Source organism: Asparagus officinalis, chromosome 2 (assembly GCF_001876935.1).
Source record: "Asparagus officinalis chromosome 2, Aspof.V1, whole genome shotgun sequence".
Taxonomy (NCBI): Eukaryota; Viridiplantae; Streptophyta; class Magnoliopsida; order Asparagales; family Asparagaceae; genus Asparagus; species Asparagus officinalis.
The window spans coordinates 14,957,019-14,975,926 of NC_033795.1; the positions used below are offsets into that span (position 1 = coordinate 14,957,019).

The 18,908-nt window shown below is 40.2% G+C and overlaps 4 protein-coding genes across 5 annotated transcripts; 1 reads left to right on the top strand and 3 right to left on the bottom strand.

Moving 5' to 3' along the window:
- Window positions 821-1,954, bottom strand: LOC109830867 (AP-3 complex subunit beta-1-like). Its single transcript, XM_020398228.1, has 5 exons — window positions 1,630-1,954; window positions 1,379-1,552; window positions 1,223-1,282; window positions 1,106-1,165; window positions 821-1,032 (listed from the first exon to the last, which is right to left on the bottom strand). The coding sequence occupies exons 1-5, from the start codon at window positions 1,952-1,954 to the stop codon at window positions 821-823; spliced, it is 831 nt and encodes a 276-aa protein (XP_020253817.1).
- Window positions 7,811-8,989, bottom strand: LOC109830868. Its single transcript, XM_020398229.1, has 2 exons — window positions 8,679-8,989; window positions 7,811-8,588 (listed from the first exon to the last, which is right to left on the bottom strand). The coding sequence occupies exons 1-2, from the start codon at window positions 8,987-8,989 to the stop codon at window positions 7,811-7,813; spliced, it is 1,089 nt and encodes a 362-aa protein (XP_020253818.1).
- LOC109830354 (integrator complex subunit 3-like) lies at window positions 12,094-14,398 on the top strand. The gene is made up of 2 exons (XM_020397602.1): window positions 12,094-12,332; window positions 12,405-14,398. Exon 2 carries the CDS (start codon window positions 12,780-12,782, stop codon window positions 14,259-14,261), a length of 1,482 nt encoding a protein of 493 aa, XP_020253191.1. The 5' UTR covers window positions 12,094-12,332; window positions 12,405-12,779; the 3' UTR covers window positions 14,262-14,398.
- On the bottom strand, window positions 14,480-18,023 carry LOC109830355 (calcium-dependent protein kinase 28-like). 2 transcript variants are annotated; one of them, XM_020397603.1, is made up of 7 exons: window positions 16,961-18,023; window positions 16,308-16,451; window positions 15,865-16,017; window positions 15,674-15,792; window positions 15,447-15,614; window positions 15,037-15,261; window positions 14,480-14,962 (listed from the first exon to the last, which is right to left on the bottom strand). In XM_020397603.1, exons 1-7 carry the CDS (start codon window positions 17,535-17,537, stop codon window positions 14,894-14,896), a joined length of 1,455 nt encoding a protein of 484 aa, XP_020253192.1. In that variant the 5' UTR covers window positions 17,538-18,023; the 3' UTR covers window positions 14,480-14,893. The 2 variants fall into 2 exon arrangements, with proteins under 2 accessions (XP_020253192.1, XP_020253193.1); XM_020397604.1 differs by lacking the exon at window positions 14,480-14,962 and having other exon boundaries at window positions 15,128-15,268.

An 18,908-nucleotide genomic window follows, 5' to 3' on the forward strand; every position in this document is an offset into this window, starting at 1 on the left:
AATTCAGCACACCCCTGTTCTCTAATTCCTGACACATGGCGATCGAGAGACTTCCTGAAAAGTTCAAAGGGTGAACCTTTAAGGAGAATCCGATCAACCATGACGTTTAAGAAAGAAACGAAGCTTTGGACATCAGCACAAAGGACAACTTTGTCCGCATCTTCATCTGCCAATAAAGTTTGAATACGCTCGGACAAGGATGAAGAAAGAGCTGCAAAGAGAATAAATGGAGTAAGCACAAAAACATATGCACTCGCTGGAGGGCTTCACGACCGGGTTACCTTGGCTTGTTGAGGTCATAACAGATTCTATAACAACCGGGATTTGTTCAGGAATAACGCTCGTCGGTTGAGTCACTACACCAGACGATTGTTCACCTGAAACCCCCGATGGTTTCGGATCCAGAGCGACAAGATCTTGAGGAACAAGTTCTGTTAATGAGAAAAGGATGAATAAACACTCCGCAAGTATTAATCTAACTTCGAAGCACAACTAGATGAGACATACCAAGTTGAGCCGAAGTAGCAGGAGGTTGCTCTTCCACTGTAGCCTTCGACCCTCCTACTTCATGATCCACTGGAGTCGGAGCAGAAGGCACAACAGGTTCAGCTTCGACAATAGCGGAAGTCGGAGGAGCAGTGGCCGGTGGTTCAACTTCAGCTGGGGGACTTGCCAAAAGTAAGAAACCCAGACCTTCAGGTTGACCACATTCACCAATGACGGTAGACGCATCAACTTCGTTGGTTGGTCCTACGTCTAAAATTCTTATTTCAGTCCTCCAAGAACAATAAAAGATGAAAGTACAGTTGAAAACTGGAGTCTAAAAGGGTATACCTTTTGATGCACCTACTTCAGCTGAATCAACTCGAATAGTTGGTCCTGCAGTAGCAGATGGAACCGGAGTTGATAGTATATCGGAGATTTCCTGGTGTACATCTTCAGAAATGTCAAGATCAAAGTCTCGCTCATCGAAATCCCCGATACCCATATCATGGGTAAGTTCTATGTCTTTCGGTTCGTTGACAGGGATGTCTATTAAGCAGAAGAGTCCGTCAACATATATGCAAGAAATATGAAAGAATCAAAACAAATAAAGTGAGATTACCTTCAACAATAGTTGCGGGATTAGCAGCGCTACTACCCGCACTCACCTCCTTTAGTTTAACTAAAAGAAGATAAAGCGCACAAGTTAGTAGGAGAGAAACAAACAAAATAAGGTTACCTTCAATAACAATTGCGGGGTCAGTAGCGCTACTATCCGCACTCACCTCCTTTAGTTTAACTAAAAGAAGATAAAGCGCACAAGTTAGTAGGAGAGGAACACGTTCCGATTCACTTATCTTCCGGAAATGCCCCCCAAATGAGAAAACATCTGTACCTGTGTCGGCAGTTGGTGAGGTCGATGTAGTGGCCGGAGGAGGGGCAGTGTCCACATTGAGGGGTTCTTCACTCATCGCTTTTTGCACCTGTTGAGTGAAGCTGGACTCATCAACATCCATTAAACCCGGAGAAGAAGGCTCGGGCACGATTTCCCCTTCCTCTTCTGGCTCAGCTATAATGGCAAAGAGAGAAATAAGACGCTATATTCAAAGATGAAATAATGAAAAAGAAACAAGAATGAGATCTTACCCCCTCGATCAATCGGAATATCCTGAGTAAACTCTTCTTCAGGCAACGAGGAGAGTTGACGTTGTCGATGAGCCATCTTCTTAACCCTTTTCGAAGCACGAGAATCTCGAGGAACTTCGGAGCTCTCATGGCGAAACTTGGAACGCAATTCAGACCCTTGAACAGGGCTGGGTTGAACTTCAGAAGAGGCAGAAGATCGGGATCTCTTTCTGCTAACAAGCGGGGTGGCATCTTCCTCTTCTTCTTCTTCTTCTTCCTCTTCTTCAAACGCAGACCATCTGACTGTCATCTTGTTAGAAGACGATAAGGGAATATTCTTCTCCATCATTCGAATACCCTTAGAAGGAGCACCGGGTGATTGGGGCGAAGAAGCTCGACGAGTCCTGTGAGCCACGGGAGACAAAGGTACATCAAGGGAATATTCTTCTCCATCATTCGAATACCCTTAGAAGGAGCACCGGGTGATTTGGGTGAAGAAGCTCGACGAGTCCTATGAGCCACGGGAGATAGAGGGACATCAGCCTCGGCTTCATCTTTGGTTTCATCCTCCTCGCTGGACGTTTCGAAGTCGTCACTCTCTTCGGAATCAGCTGCTTGTTTTCCTTTGCGGGAAGATGTAGCGGGTTCCTTTCCTTTTTTAGATACAATTCTCCGAACCACGGCCTCGGATTCCAGTTCGGAAAGCTTCTTCTTCGCAAGAGGAGTGTTGGCGGCTAAAATCCACCGGCAATAAACAAAGGTCATGTGGAGTTCAGGCTCAGCAACAGGCAGACTAAACTGAGCTCCGGTACAGCCGGCAACATTCCAGAACCAGGCTCGTACTCCATCAATGAGGCTCCCGCAGGTTATCAACCACTTATTGGGATTCCTGATGTACAGTTGATCGTAGCCGAATTGTCGCGCAAAACGGCAAGGAAAATAAGGCTCAATCCTGCAAAGGTTCTTCGACCGAAAAACATTATAGCCTGGGCGAATGTTCATGAGCCAATGAAAGCTACCCACATCGAGAGAAGTCCTGTTAGCTCCAGGCATTTCCTCGTCAACGAGTGTATCATTATAGGCACCAGAAAACTGAGGGAAACACTTGTAAAATTCCCAACACTTGGCATTCTTGAATTGCCTCACCCGGTCAATCCACGGTCGGGAAGGATATAACCACTTACATCCTTCTAGGAGCTGCAACAAGGGGATTCCTGGATCAGACGCGTCAGGTGCTGACATCATGTCCGCTCGATGGAGAACTAGGCACGCCATTAAATATGTGTACGGCTGTAGGCAATAAAAATCGCCTTTAAATCCTTATCAGAGAAGTTCAGAACAAAACTGCTAAAACCTCACCCGAAATAGCGAAAAAGGGGAAAACGCAGATATCTCCCAAATCGTAAGGAATTTGGCAAAACGGAGGAAGCAAACTGACTCGAGCCGCTTTCTTACTCTTTACTTCAATCTTGGCTATCGCTATTTGATAGTGACAAGTTAATTCCCAGAGTATGTCATAAGCAGGAGAGCCAGCCTTCTTCATCTTCATGAGCTGACGATTGTTGGGAAAATATTCTTGATAAGGAGTGTTCCCCAATGGCAGTCCAGATACTTGCATCATTTCGTGGAGCGGAAGCCCTAACTCCCCATACTTGGTAAGAAATGTATTGGCCTCCGGAATATAAGACTCAAACAAAGCAAGGAAATGATCTACGCTGACTGGAAGACCATGCATGCTGGCTCGGATCGGAGCATATAACCCCAAATTCCTTAACTCTTGATCCCAACGATTGAGTACATACTTGGTCATCCTAGCCCACCATTTGTCGGGAAGAGAATGAACCCATCCATAACATCTAAATTTCGGAATGGGGAGTTCTCGGCCAACCCGAGCGAGCCTATTCTTTACGGTATTGGCCCTTATCATCAGTTCGTTCTGGGGCCCGCTATCCGGTCCAAATATCCCTGGGTGAAGGCCACGGACATTATGCCTGCTAATGGAGCCAGGAGCACTGACATCTTTGCCAATAAATCCACAATGGATATGCTCATGGTCTTCTGTTAGATGCCACGCCATTTTTCGTTCTGGGGCCCGCTATCTGGTCCAAATATCCCTGGGTGAAGGCCACGGACATTATGCCTGCCAATGGAGCCAGGAGCACTGACATCTTTGCCAATAAATCCACAATGGATATGCTCATGGTCTTCTGTTAGATGCCACGCCATTTTTCTCGAAACAGCCAGATTCCTTAATTGCAGAATTGAATATTGACGAGGGAATGGAGGAAGAAATAGAAAAGCACCTTCATGCTCATTCAACCAAATTTCAGAGCCACGGCAGAGATTGTCTGGATCTTCTATCGAATCTCCGAACAGATAGTCAGGCTTCTTCAACGGTTCGGTAGAATCTCTAGTTGGAGTTAAGGGTGAGTCGGTCAGCAAAGCGCGCAGAGTGCGACGACCTCCCTCACGAATCAACTCTGGAACACTATTATCACAGTCTTCACTAAACTGGCGAGCCTCTCTAACCAGAAAGTCGCCGCGAAAGGAGGCGTGAAGAGTACCACTCTGGCCTGGGTCCTCTCTATCAGAGAAGGCCACAGAGGGAAAGGGGACTACAAAGAAAAGTTGGAAAACAGTTGTGTAAAAGAGGCTAAACAGAACAAAACCTCGCTCTAAGTGACCGCGGCACCATTTACTGTCGTGCGTTACCGCGGCAGGGTATGTTGCCGCGTTCAGCCGCGGCAGCACGTACTGCCGCGGTAACTAAACAGTGGCCCTTGATTTCGACAAGGCACAAGTTCGACAAAAACTCGCATCTTGACTGTGGTACATGTCTTGATTGAACAAGATATGTGTTTTTAAAGCGTCAATCCTCTCGATGGAGGATGTCAACTCTTCCCGAATGCCTCTCAAAGGAGGCAAACGAGGTTATACGTGCAAAAACAGTAGTTTTGAAGGGGGGAAGTGTTGAAAACTCACCTCCAAATGAAGCGGCAGCGGCCTCCGTCTCTTCAGATGCGGGGACTGCAGATTTACCCTTGGAAGCACGAGCTTTCTTGGGAGACATGGTGAAATCAACCTGAAAAGCAAAGAAAGTTAGGGTTTTGTATCAGATCTCAAACAAGAAACCAAAAGAGAACCCTAAAATAGGATATAGGGGTACGGTTCTTGCCAAGGGAGAATAGAATCAAGTTTGATTGAAGGAAAAGCTTGAGATCAAAGGAAGAGATCAAAATCAATGGGGATTCAAAACCCTAGATCTCAAAAAACCCTAAATCTTGTTTAAGCAAATAGCACTCGAATATGAAGAGTTGAAGAAGGGGAAAACCAGAAAAATCCCTTTATATGGCTTTGGAGGAAGTTTCGAACTCAAAGAAGCGGGTAAAAGTAACCCTAAAGAGCCCAACAGCAACCTTATAACCCGACTGGCCGAAGCAGTCCGCGGCACTTGAGGCTGTCGCGCTTAAGCGCGGCACTTGACGTTGTCGCGCTCAAGCGCGGCAGTACATGCTGTCGCGGTAATTTACATTGTTATGGGCCTTTCTGCCGCGCAGGAATATCATACATACACAATAATTTTTTTGATATTTGAACAGATACATCTCACCCTGTATTTGGAACACAGTCCGGAACACTCCGATGAGTATATGAGTATAAACTGCATCTCCTTGAACCTCCCAACGGGTATATGAGGTTAAACTGTTTCCCGAACACTCCAATAGAGCATATGAGTATAAACTATTTCTCCATTTTTCAACAACAGTTCTGATTCAAGACTTCGACAACGGCCACGCGATAAACGCAGCACCGGAGGAATCTTAGCTATTCTACAAAGCACTGAGTAGACTAAAAGATAAAGAAGTCAAGGATTGAAGCCATTCACAGATCATTCTACGCAACTTCTTCAACAAAGCACTGGAGAAATTGCAAGGAAAGCTTATCATATCCAAAGTATCCCAGACTCCTCTCTAAAAAAAATGAAAATGAAAAAATGATGAGTCTGAGATACTTTGGAGGGGGTATCTGTAGGCGTCGAAAAATGCTTGCAGACATCCAAATACCACTCAAAACAATATGGGAGAACAATCTACATGTCATCAGGCAACACAAGGTGGCGCGGCAGCCCATGGCGTCCCGGCTAAGGCGCAACAGCACATAGTGCCGCGGCTAAGGCGCGACAGCACATAGTGCCGCGGCTAAGGCGCGACAGCACATAGTGTCGCGGCTAAGGCGCGACAGCATGTTGTGTCGCGGCTTAGGCGCTGCAACCTAGGGTGTCGCGGCTATATTAAAGGAGTGATGTGGCGGTTACAAGGCAGTTATATGATGATTTTTTGAGGCCTACGTGGCAGCATATCAGAAATAGAACGTGTGCTGACGTGGACAAGCAGTTAAACCAAGAAAAAGGTGGTTAAAGGTCATGGGAAAACGGTTTTAAGTACGAGGGAACGTGTGTGTAACTACCCCTTTAGCCGTGGCATCCCACATTGCCGTGCCAATAGCCGCGGCAGTGTTGACTGACGCGGCCAAAGAGCATTTGTTTGGTCAGTTATCTCGCCCCCATTTTCACTGTTATGCACTGCTACCCCTATAAATACCTCTCTAGACACGAAATAAAGGACAGAGAGCAGATTGGAGCATAGAGACTCGGGCTTTTAGTGATTTTGAGGAAGAGAGAGAGAGTCTTCATTCTTCGTAAACACTTTCAAGAAGCTTTTGGCGATTCCCAAAGATCTAAGCTCTGACTTGATCTTTTGTAGCGTGTTATGCTGTAAGTGTAGCGTGTTATGCTGTAAGTGTAGCGGGTTATCCTGTAAGTGTAGCGGGTTAGACTGTAAGTGTAGCGTGTTATGCTGTAAGTGTAGTGGGTTATCCTGTAAGTGTAGCGGGTTATCCTGTAAGTATAGCGGGTTATGCTGTAAGTGTAGCGGGTTATCCTGCAAGCGTAGCGTGTTATGCTGTAAGTGTATAGTGATAGAATGAAAGCGTAGCGAGATAGACTTATGACAAACCAAGCCACAAACATATATCTTGCATCCAAAATTCAGAGCAAAACATGCCTTCTATTGATCCAAAAGTATCACATAACTCTCGATCATATAAACACATAACAAACACATAGCAAATTATGCTAAAAACATGTCTTACATTGATTCAAAAGTATGCCACTTACACAAAACTATAACACACAAAAGTCATGCATTTTTACAATATATCTAGTCTGCAACTAGTCTGCAATAGGTTGTCTACATGTTCTACGGTTGTGACCATACTGTTGACATCTACTACATTTTAACTCTTTATGGGGATTCAATCCTGAAGGAATGCGCTTTGTTCTTGGTCTTCCACGAAGAATTGATGTTGTCGGCGGCCGAATCACCATATTTTCATCATCTACATGTGACTTGTCATCGTCAGGAATTGGGTATATAGGAAAGGAGTAGCATTTGCGGTATGTTTCCACACTAAAGTAGTGAGAAATATATGAGTAAAGTATGTCGTTATTTTGTCGAATTGCCGTAGCCGCATGTTTGCAAGGTAGCCCAACAACTTGCCATTCACGACAAGTGCATGTACGCTCATTCAAATCTACTTCAACGGTAGGGAAATCATAGACCTCATACCTTCCCGTAGTAGAAGGAATAGCAAAAAGACAACGTGATTGCTCATTGATTTGAATGAGGTGCTCTTCCACAGTAGGAACAAATGTTGTGGTCCACTTGTGGGATGCCTCCCGCCTTTCGAAACTCATCCTCATCATTTTCTTACGAATATTATCAAGTGTTTGGGTAATTGGCAAATAACGAGCTTCTTTGATCCAAGCATTGAATGACTCCGCTAGGTTTGATGTCAACCATCCATATCTACATGCATGTCAATAAATGGTAAGTAGAGATGTACATATAACTAAATGATTTGCATTTAAAATTGTAAGTAAACTTTCATATTAACCTCTTCCCAGGAAAATAGCTATTAGCCCAATTTTCTGGACTCATCCGCAACAATTCATTATAGGCGATCTCAGATTTGTTCCGTAGCTCGTTGCAATCATTGTTATAGGAACGAGTAGTGTATGCATAAGCAGCCCTCTTCATAATTTGCACACATTCATCTCGTAAAGGTTCCTTTATACCTATAATACAACCGGTATGGTAGCAATTATGAATGAAAGTATAATAAATTTATGAAGAATGGTACATTAATGCAAGTTTTGATTAGATTGAACTCTACCATACCTATCAAAAAGATGAGTACCATCCAAGAACAACATTGGCCTGTATCCCTCCATAAACCCCTTCCAACAAGCATAATAAGATACGAAAACTCTTGTAAATCTTCCATCTTCATGCTCTAAGTGAACAATTGATCCCGGATTAGTTTCCATAACTTTATCTTTATACCATCGGAGTTGGTCATATGAATATTTAGTATCACCATACAATTCACGTTGAGCTAGCTCTTTTCCCCACCAAATCCTATGATAAGGGATGTCCAATCCAAATTCTGCTTTAAGCTTCTTCTGAAAATCAATAGGACGATAAGTGGGTTGTTCCTTTAAGATGGATTTGAGATGATTAGCATTCCACTTGCGAGATGCCCGGCTATATCCTTCCTTTCCTATGCCTCCTCCCAAACAACTATGAGTACCACAAATTTTTTTTACATAGAATATATCACTATCTCTACGGCGGGTGCAATGAACCATCCAAGCACAGTTTATGGCCTTGCATTTTACTGTCACTCTTCTACGTTCATTTTTTACAAAAGCAAAGTTAAACCCTCGTGCAATAGAGTAATTACTTAAACTCCGCCGACAATGCTCAACATCATCAAATTCTTGACCAACACTTCTAATTGCATTGTGCCATGCAAGAGGAATCATACTAGAGCTCCCAACTTCCCGAGACATATTTTGTGAAGAAGAAGGATTTTGTGAATAAGATACATGTTCTTCACTAGAAGGGATGTACGGATTCCTGCATAAAAAATTGTACAAGAGTTTAAAGAAATCCATAACTTTAAAATTGATGGTAAAAGTATTAATGTATATCAAATGCGTAAATTACCTTATATGGACAGTATTACATTGTTGCCCAAATAATATCTCTCGATCCATGTCAGCATTCATGACAACTACATTCTCCTTGCAACATCGATGTATATTGAACATTATCAATACATCATCATCATCACATACACGCACATACATTTCTTGTGTGTGGGGTACTTTGTAAGTCAACTTCATCATGCTTGCATTACAAGCAATTAGACTTTGCACCGCAACCGCCAAATCATTGTAACTCCCGTTGACATTTAATTTTAAGAAGTGATTATTTCCTCTAAAATCCGTCAATGCACAATACAATTCTTCATCCATCTATGTTTGTCATCAAAAATAAAACAAATTTAAGGAAAATTTCATCAAAAATAAAACAAATCATTGTAGCAAGTTACACTGCAAGTATAGCGGGTTATCCTGTAAGTGTAGCGGGTTATCCTGCAAGTGTAGCGTGTTACACTGGAAGTGTAGCAAGTTACACAAGTGTAACGTGTTATGCTGTAAGTGTATCGGGTTATCCTTTAAGTGTGCGGGTTATATTGTAAGTATAGCGGGTTAGAGTGTAAGTGTAGCGGGTTAGACTGTAAGTGTAGCGGGTTAGACTTTAAGTGTAGCGGGTTAGACTTTAAGTGTAGCGTGTTAGACTGTAAGTGTAGCGTGTTAGACTGTAAGTGTAGCGTGTTATGCTGTAAGTGTAGCGTGTTATGCTGTAAGTATAGCGTGTTGTGCTGTAAGTGTAGTGGGTTATGCTGTAAGTGTAGCGGGTTATGCTGTAAGTGTAGCTGGTTAGACTGTAAGTGTAGCGTGTTATCCTGTAAGTGTAGCGGGTTAGAGTATAAGTGTAGCGGGTTATGGTTAGACTGTAAGTGTAGCGTGTTATCCTGTAAGTGTAGCGGGTTAGAGTATAAGTGTAGCGGGTTATGCTGTAAGTGTAGCTGGTTAGACTGTAAGTGTAGCGTGTTATGCTGTAAGTGTAGCGGGTTATCCTTTAAGTATAGCGGGTTATATTGTAAGTGTAGCGGGTTAGACTGTAAGTGTAGCGTGTTATGTTGTAAGTGTAGCAGGTTATATTGTAAGTATAACGTGTTATGCTGTAAGTGTAGCGGGTTATACTGTAAGTGTAGCGGGTTATCCTATAAGTGTAGCGGGTTATATTGTAAGTATAGCGGGTTAGACTGTAAGTGTAGCGTGTTATGCTGTAAGTGTAGCGGGTTATGCTGTAAGTGTAGCGTGTTATACTGTAAGTGTAGCGGGTTAGAGTGTAAGTGTAGCGGGTTAGACTGTAAGTGTAGCGGGTTATTCTGTAAGTGTAGCATGTTATGCTGTAAGTGTAACGGGTTAGACTGTAAGTGTAGCGGGTTATTCTGTAAGTGTAGCTTGTTATGCTGTAAGTGTAGCGGGTTAGACTGTAAGTGTAGCGGGTTAGACTGTAAGTATAGCGGGTTATTCTGTAAGTGTAGCGTGTTATGCTGTAAGTGTAGCGGGTTAGACTGTAAGTGTAGCGGGTTAGACTGTAAGTGTAGCTGGTTAGACTGTAAGTGTAGGAGGTTATGCTGTAAGTGTAGCGTGTTATGCTGTAAGTGTAGCGTGTTATGCTGTAAGTGTAGCGGGTTATCCTGTAAGTGTAGCATGTTATATTGTAAGTGTAGCGGGTTATCCTGTAAGTGTAGCGGGTTAGACTGTAAGTGTAGCGGGTTAGACTGTAAGTGTAGCGTGTTATGCTGTAAGTGTAGCGGGTTAGAGTGTAAGTGTAGCGTGTTATGCTGTAAGTGTAGCGGGTTATCCTGTAAGTGTAGCGTGTTATGCTGTAAGTGTAGCGGGTTAGACTTTAAGTGTAGCGGGTTATCCTGTAAGTGTAGCGGGTTAGACTGTAAGTGTAGCGGGTTATATTATAAGTGTAACGGCTTAGACTGTAAGTGTAGTGGGTCAATGCACAATACAATTCTTCATCCATCTATCTATGTTTGTCATTAAAAATAAAACAAATTTAAGGAAAATTACAACTAAAATCAAATTATGTGAAATTAATCAAAGATTATGTGAATTAATGAGTGATCGAATAAAATCAAATTTAACTAAAATTTTATCAAATATAAAAAAAAATTATGTGAATTATGTGAATTTAATCAAAGATTATATGAAACTAATTTTTATGTTAATTATGTGAAATTAATCAAAGATTATGTGAAACTAATTTTTCCTTAATGTGTGGTTGAATAGTCAAAAATGTAACTAACAAATTTAACTAAAAATATAAAAAAAAAATTTATGTCAATTATGTGAAATTAATCAAATATTATGTGAAACTAATTTTTATGAATTCAGGATTAATAATGAGAAATTAATGTGAACTAATAATGTCAAATAATTAATTAACGTGAAATTATGTTCAATTAATGAGTGGTTGAATAGTAACAAATGTAACTAACATTTTTATCAAATATATAACAAATTTAACTATTTTTTATGAATTCATGAATAACAATTTTAAATGATTTTTATTTGTTATATTGTCAAATATAACAAATTTAACTAGTTTACATGAATAGCAATGTCAAATAATTCATGAATAAGAGGATGAATTAATGCAATAAACTTGGTAGATGAGTAAATTGCAAAATTATACCTTCAATTGTTAAGAAAGTGATGAATATCCACTAAAATCACACACACATTAATGGAGTTGAGAATTTAATGAAGGATTGATAAATGGGTGAAAATTAATTGATGGGTTTAAAGGAAGAATGTAGTATTAATGGATGGGAGAGGGAGTTAATTAGGAAATGGAGAGAGAGAGAGAAAGGGAGGGAGAGAACGGGATATATTTCCCGCCGTTTCTCTCCTCTCCCGCGCGGGTAGAGGAACAGGGAACGGGTCTCTCTCTCTCTCTCTCCTCTCTCTCTCTCTCTCTAAATTTTTAATATTTTACATTTTTAAAGGGGCCTCTCTCTCTAAATTTTTAATATTTTACATTTTTAAAGGGGCCCACCTAATAAAGAACACATTATTAAAGTGTAAAGGGTAGAGTTGGAATTAATTAAAAAATTTTGGGGGGCCCACACTTACAAGTATTGTATTTTGTAAGTTGGGTTTAAAGATAAATACCCAAAGATCTTTGGGTTTATGGATACATGAAATAGTAAATGGGTTTATAGGTAAAGATGGGTAATCATTTGGGCCTAGAAATAAAAAACCCTAAAAATTTTCAAACTAAGCCCCTACCGGCACTGACTGCCATAAATCACCCAATTGCACGGGGTTGTTCTGATAAAATCCAAACAGAAAACCTACACGAACTTCCGAAACGTTACGTGCAAAATTCAAAAAGTTCAGGGGGCCCATAAAATTTACCCACTAGTTCTCCTCGGCCGATCTATAAAAGGACACAAGAGCGAAATCAGCAGATTAGGGCAACCAAACCTCTCTCATTTTTATCTTCGAGCTCCCGATCCGTCTACTCTTTCTCTAAAATCTTAGCCAAAAAACCCCGGTCAATCGAATCCATCTACTCTTTCTCTACTCCCAAAACCCTAACAAAGCCCCCAATTTCTTCGATCCATCAAAGTTTCCGTCTTTTCTCTGATTTCTTTGCCGTTAGGGTTTGATGGCGGAGCCGTCCAAGGTCATTCACGTCCGAAACGTCGGCCACGAGATCGCCGAGGTGCATTAATTGCTGTAGATCCTATATTTCCTTTTTAAATGAATAAATTTCTAATTTTTTTTCTATTTGCAGAGTGATTTGCTCCAGTTGTTGCAGCCGTTTGGAACCGTGACGAAAGTCGTGATGCTGCGGGCAAAAAATCAGGTTTTGTTTTAAGTGTTCTGAGCTACAGTGAGTAGTTATTATTGTATAAATTTTTAGAAACATCCTAAACGTTGAAGGGTTTTAAATAAGAGCCCCTGAACTTTGCACACGGAACAGAACATCTGTACTTATTGAGTGCATTAAGTAAAGTTGTCAGGCTAGAACGTTCGGACAATCTGAGCTACATCTGTACTATGCAAAAACCCACTCATTAAAACCACTAGTAAATCTCTAATCCCCAAATTCCCTCGTCAAAAACGCACAAAGATCTCATTTTTATCCCCGAAATCCCCCTTCCTCCTCATGAATCAATCCAAACTCCTTAAAATTAACCCCCACGAATCGGAGAACCCACTCGATCTCTCCCTCAAAGAATCCTTCTCCCTCTGCCAATCTCAATTGAGACCCCCATTCCCTTTAAAGATCCCATCCCCAACTGAATACTCTCATCTCAATCTTGCCCTAATTTACGGAACCCTAACTGAGCCCAATCTCGCCAAAACCCATATAACCCATCTCCACGCTATCGTTGTTGATGGGTACAAGCTCTTCACGACCACTCTCATCAACCTCACCAACCAAAATTACCATAAACTCCCCGAAACCCCAAGAGCCCAGCTCATCTGGGTCACATCCCAATTAGTTCAAGTGTCTGCAGTGAAAGTTGATTCCTTGTTGATTTCTCTATTGAGGCAGATCTCTGGTGGGGATTTCTCTGAGCCCAACTTGTGGTTATGCGTTAAACTTCTCGAAATTTTCGATCAAAATTGGGATCGGTTGTTGGATGAGCAGCCATTGGTATTGAAGAGTGCAGTGTTTGTGTTTCTCAGGTTGTTATCTGATCATTACAGGTTGGTGGGTATTGGGAATTTGGATGATTTGAAGAGGTTGGAGGCTGATTTTTGTGTGAAGGCATTGAGGCAACGCTTTGCTTTGTGTATGAAAATTGGTAGAGATTTGGTTAGGCTGCTGCAGGATTTGGTTTTTATCCCGGAATTTAGAGAAATTTGGAAAGATTTGTTGTTTGATCCTAGTAAATTTCAGGTACCGGGCTTTACAGATATTTCACAGTTGTATTGTGTGAGGACTTCAAGTCAGTATTTTTTGCTAAGAATTAGTCCTGAAATGGAGACCCACTTGAGATTTTTGCTTACTCATGTGAAATGGGGGAATCAGAAGAGATATCAAGCTTGGTTTGCTAAGAAACACTTAAGTTTGCCCGGTAGTGAAACTGTTATTATTGACATTGTTCGGTTTATATGTTGTGCTCATCATCCTTCGAATGAGATTATTCATTCAGATGTTATATCAAGATGGGCAGTCATTGGTTGGCTTCTGACTTGTTGTAGGAAGAACTATTTTCTGGCAAATGTGAAGCTTGCTTTGTTCTATGATTGGCTGTTCTTTGATGAGAAGGTGGATAATATTATGAATATAGAGCCTGCAATGCTCTTGATGGTGAATTCTTTGCCACAATATGTTGATATCACTCACACCCTTCTGGAGTTTTTGTTTCTGTTAGTCGATAATTATGATGTTCATCGAAAGGAAATGATTGCTAGGGGAGCATCGACATCATTTGGAATACTTGTGAGGAAAGGAGTGATTCGATCTTTGGAGCCTCTTATTTCTTGTAGTTTGCTTTCACCATTGCTCAGAGAGAGGCTCAGCACTTTTGTTTCTACTTCGAACCTTGGAGTTGTTATGAAGGGTTCATCTGATTTTTGCAGTAGGCAGTTAGAGAGGACTCGTGTTGCAGAATGCCATGTAGAAGTTAGTAAGTAACATCAGTGAGAATGTTAGAAGCTTTTGAAGACGGCTTTTTTCTTAATTCCGTTTGTAGCACTACCAGTTGGTAGGCTTGATTCTGTAAATTGTTTGAATTTAATATCATCGGATTTTAGGAATTCTTTGATTCTCAATATTCTCCTTGTTACTATTATGTGGAGGTTCTGTCGTTTGAGTTTGCAGAGTCAGAGCAAGAGAATGTTATTATTTGCTGATTTAGATTTTTAGATGAAATGACTCACTGAACCAGTGAACAGAATTTTCAACCCCATTTCCTCTCAACAAATGCATCACAGTCTGGTTGCAGCATTAAAGTCAGCTTGAAATCAACTAATTTATCTAAAGTGTTATTCAAATACTAAATCATTCCTACATCTTAAAGACCAATTTACGCCTGCAAACTGAAAATAGGAGATATGTCTAAATCATTGTCATGACAATATTCTGTACATCATGCAGTTTCTGTCTTTAGCCACTGAATAGGAGATACGTATAGCACATCACCCAAAACTTTGCTCCACAGTAACTCATCAAAACGCAAGCAGCAGGTTTCCTTGAAGTACCCATACAACATTCTGAATTCCTTTTTGTACAATGTTTTCTCCGAGCTGTTTAATGTTTTGCATCTCTCAAGACATCATTTCCTGCAGTTCTTTTCTCATCATAGATGCAAACTGACTATAATCTGTCTGCCCATCCTGCAGTTAAGAGAATTGATAAGAATTTTGCTATACGTGATACCTAAAAGTTTTGCATTAGCAGAGACTCATACATTGTTTTGGTTGATCTCTTGGATCATTTCATCAAGATTGACATTGCTGATGTCCAAATAAGTACACGCTTGTGAGAGATCATTGATGGTGATGTAGCCATTCCCGTCTTTGTCAAAGAAGGAGAAAGCATTCCTCAAGTTCTCCTCTTTCTCTAACTTATTCAGGTGAAGTGTCGCAGCAAGAAATTCATTACAGTCTAATGTTCCGTTGTTGTCCATATCAACCTGTACACTATTAAGACAATGGATTCATTATCATTAAAAATGTAAAAAATGGTAAAATCCTAATGAGGGCCCTCTCTTCAGAGTATCATGTACTGAGGAATGTGAGGATGACACTTGATGACATATGTGTCAGCACAGTCATTATTATCTATTCGTGCATGAGTATTTTGAATCCTAATGCATACCGCATCCATAAGAGCCTGGATTTCAGAATCGATCAGATTCGAGCCTAATTTTTTCAAACCCTCCTTTAGCTCATCATATGTTACTATCCCAGTATTGTCTGTGTCAAACATTTTGAATAGTTTCTTTAGGCCCCCCGTCTCTTCCTCTGACATCCTTTCTGCTATAACCTGCAATGTAGAGCAGATAATGCATACCCAATGTGTCAACTACCATAATAGTAGCTTACTCTCAGGGCCATCTTCTTTAATTGCTTCATTGCTGAGAACCGCTTCATTCGTGATAAAACAGCAGACTCCAAAGGTTTCTTAGGAGGAACTCCAGCAGCATCAAGAATCCATCGGTGACCTGGCACAGCCATTAAAAACTTCAATCATGCTTAACAAACATTTGGTGATTAAAATTATCTAAAATACTCACAGAGAACTTGATGAGTCGTAAATCTTCTCGTTGGATCTACATTTAGCATGTTACGTAGCAGGTCTTTAGCACTGTCAGAAATGGGTATCCATCGATCAGATTCAAAATCCAAACGCCCTTCTAAGATCTGCTTGAAGGTCTCATCCTCGTCATCTGAAGGTGACATGACATACAAATATGACGCTGGTATTGAATAAGAAAAATTGTAGAGTTCACAAAACTACCATGAACTTCGAGCGGTTTTGCAGGAAACTACCATAAAACTATTTATTTATATCTATTAACCACAAAGTTTCGTAAGGATAACAGAGAAGATATATAAACTATGTAAGGACAAACTCCTAACTATCGTCCGGCATGGTACTTTAGTGAAATACTTTCAAGGTATTTCCTTGAGATTACTCTAAAAAAGTACAAGAGGAGAGGTACCATATTCAATGTACCTGCATAAAAAGGAAAGTCACCGCACAACAAAATGTATAAGATCACTCCAGCACTCCATACATCTGCCTCTGGGCCATAATGTTTCTCCACTACCTCTGGTGAAACATAATAAGAAGTCCCAATTACATCGCATAATATATCACCTGAAAACAAAAAACAAAACATAACAAAAGTCTTAGTACTAGCTGTATGAAGAAAATTGACAAAACAATAATTTATCAAAGATGAGCTGAATTATTGACATAATTACCTGTCGACTAATTTAACAGAAAAGACACAAATACGTATATACTTATATGCTTCACATTCATTGGAAGTTCTTATTAAGACATCTACATCCCTTCCCTTCCAGTTTTCCTTATATTGCTAAGGAACAAAATGGGTAACAAAAATCTAGAACCAAAAGTTTCAGTTAATTTCAATGCATTCATGGTTTAGCACGAAATAAACAAGAAAGAAGAAAAATGTGATACAATAAAAAAAAACTACAAGCCAACTATAGTGGTTATAAGAAAAAACTTCCTACTAAGACCAAGAAAATAAAGAAAGCAAGAATTTAGCCAAGATGTGCTCATTTGCCTGTCATAAAGAACTCAAACCCAATGTGACATTACACAATATAAACAAGAAAGAATAAAAAATTAACACCAACCAGGATTATAAAAAGCCGATGACCCAAAATCAATAGCCTTGAGTGAAGAATCCTTATCATTACTCACAAACAAGAAATTCTCTGGCTTAAGATCTCCATGCATCACCCCAAGAGAGTGACAACCTTCCACAACTTCAACTATAGTCTTAATCAAGCTTGCAGCCTTCTTCTCAGCACAAGGGCCCTTGTTTATAATTCTTTTAAAAAAGTCACCACCTTCACAAAGCTCCATCACCAAATGAACAGACTCAGAATCCTCATAAGTTTCCTTGATTCTGGCCACATTCGAAAGGTCAGAGACATGATGCATGATCTCGATCTCATTCAGAACATAATCATACTCTTTGCAATTGAGATTTCTCTTTAAAATTGACTTGCAAGCATATTCTTTGCCATTTGATTTGTCAATGCAGTGGTAAGCAGTGCCATATGAACCTTTGCCAAGTTCCTCGCCAAGTGTATAATGCTCTGTGAGGTCTGGGGTCTTTTGAGGGAGAACAGATGATGGCGTTGTTGAAGAAGAAGAAGAAGAAGAAGAAGAAGAAGAAGAAGAAGAAGTCTGAAAAGAAGTCTTCATCTTGAACAAAATTAGCACCTGGGTTTTGCCGAGAAATTAGTGCTGTGATTGATTTCTTGAAAAAGATTGGTTCTTGCTGATAGGTTCTCAGGCTGAGTTTGAAGAAACTAAGATATGGGTTTTATGAAGATTGGCCTTTTATGGGGTTCTTGAAAAAGATTGATTTCTTTTTTCCTTTTCTTTTTATGGGTTGGATTCTGTCTGCCTCATTGGAGTAAAGAAAAATGTAGGCTTTATATACATGACATGAGAATTTGCTGTTGGATTCTGTGAAATCAAGAAACAGACAAGGGACTTGAGTTCTGATGGTCCGCTGGTTCATGATTGGTGAAGGAACAAAGTAAAAATTAGATATTTGCTGTGGTTTGTTTGAAAGGGGAGCTAGGATTAACGTGGTCTAGCAGAGCAGAGAGTGTGACTGTTAATACAGTTGGGAAAATTGCCTCAAGCTCCCTGTACTCGGAAAAAAAATCTCAAGCTGAATTGATCCGTCAAAACTTTTATTATCAATATATGTATCTTTTATTATGCATTGTTCATTAGCTAGGATTAACGTGGTCATGGGGATTGTAGATTCTGTTGATTAGTCAAGTGAATTATCATTAGCTCTAAATTTGCAAATAAAGAAATTATCAAGATTTGACTCTCAAAGTTTAATCAACCTAATTCACAGATGCATTCATGTTACAGGAAATTTAGTCACAGGAATCTGGGAGGACTGATAAAATGAGGTAGACCTATGAGACAACAAATGTGGCATGCCTACATGTCAATCACACTTGGCTGTTATTAATTCTAATTAATCTCAACTAAGGGGTTTTTTTTGTGGGGTAAACTTCTTAAATTTCTACAGATCTAAAAGCAACTGAAAAAAGAATTTTATCCTTTTAGGCCATGTTTGTTTTTCTTATAGTCCGGATACTATTTTAAAGTAGTTCAGACCCACGACTTTATTCCTTGTTATGCACTTCTACGAATGGGATTAAACAGAGAACACTTCTATTGTAAGTTACTTGGGTACTTCTATTGTGAAGCCGTACAAGTAACCAATCTATACCACACACCAATACGTATTGACACTCATTGAACACTTCTATCATGTAATATATATGTTTCGGACACCAACACACCTCGGGCACTCCTTGAACATATGGCTATGTTTATTCAAACGTGTACTCGGTTGCATAATACATGCTCTAATTTGAAACACTTGTCATACACTTCTTGGAAGTTATCCTACACCTCACTTTCACTTCATAAAATTAGTATCTGTACAAAAACTAACATTTTTTCCAAGTTATAATTTACATTAAGTACATAAAACGTCATAGAAATTTTAATTCTCATAACATTTGAATAGATAATAGAATT

What these genes read in the sequence shown, in the direction of transcription:
- LOC109830867 (XM_020398228.1), bottom strand. Translation starts at nt 1,954, where the DNA reads ATGGAGAAGAATATTCCCTTATCGTCTTCTAACAAGATGACAGTCAGA. An exon ending in TATTCCGATTGATCGAGGGG is followed by an intron (nt 1,553 to 1,629) that starts GTAAGATCTCAT and finishes TTGCCATTATAG; the next exon opens with CTGAGCCAGAAGAGGAAGGG. An exon ending in CTCACCAACTGCCGACACAG is followed by an intron (nt 1,283 to 1,378) that starts GTACAGATGTTT and finishes ATCTTCTTTTAG; the next exon opens with TTAAACTAAAGGAGGTGAGT.
- LOC109830868 (XM_020398229.1), bottom strand. Translation starts at nt 8,989, where the DNA reads ATGGATGAAGAATTGTATTGTGCATTGACGGATTTTAGAGGAAATAAT. An exon ending in TGTAATACTGTCCATATAAG is followed by an intron (nt 8,589 to 8,678) that starts GTAATTTACGCA and finishes TTTTTTATGCAG; the next exon opens with GAATCCGTACATCCCTTCTA.
- LOC109830354 (XM_020397602.1), top strand. Translation starts at nt 12,780, where the DNA reads ATGAATCAATCCAAACTCCTTAAAATTAACCCCCACGAATCGGAGAAC.
- LOC109830355 (XM_020397603.1), bottom strand. Translation starts at nt 17,537, where the DNA reads ATGAAGACTTCTTTTCAGACTTCTTCTTCTTCTTCTTCTTCTTCTTCT. An exon ending in ATCGGCTTTTTATAATCCTG is followed by an intron (nt 16,452 to 16,960) that starts GTTGGTGTTAAT and finishes TTTTGTTTTCAG; the next exon opens with GTGATATATTATGCGATGTA. An exon ending in AAGAGATCAACCAAAACAAT is followed by an intron (nt 14,963 to 15,036) that starts GTATGAGTCTCT and finishes TCTTAACTGCAG; the next exon opens with GATGGGCAGACAGATTATAG.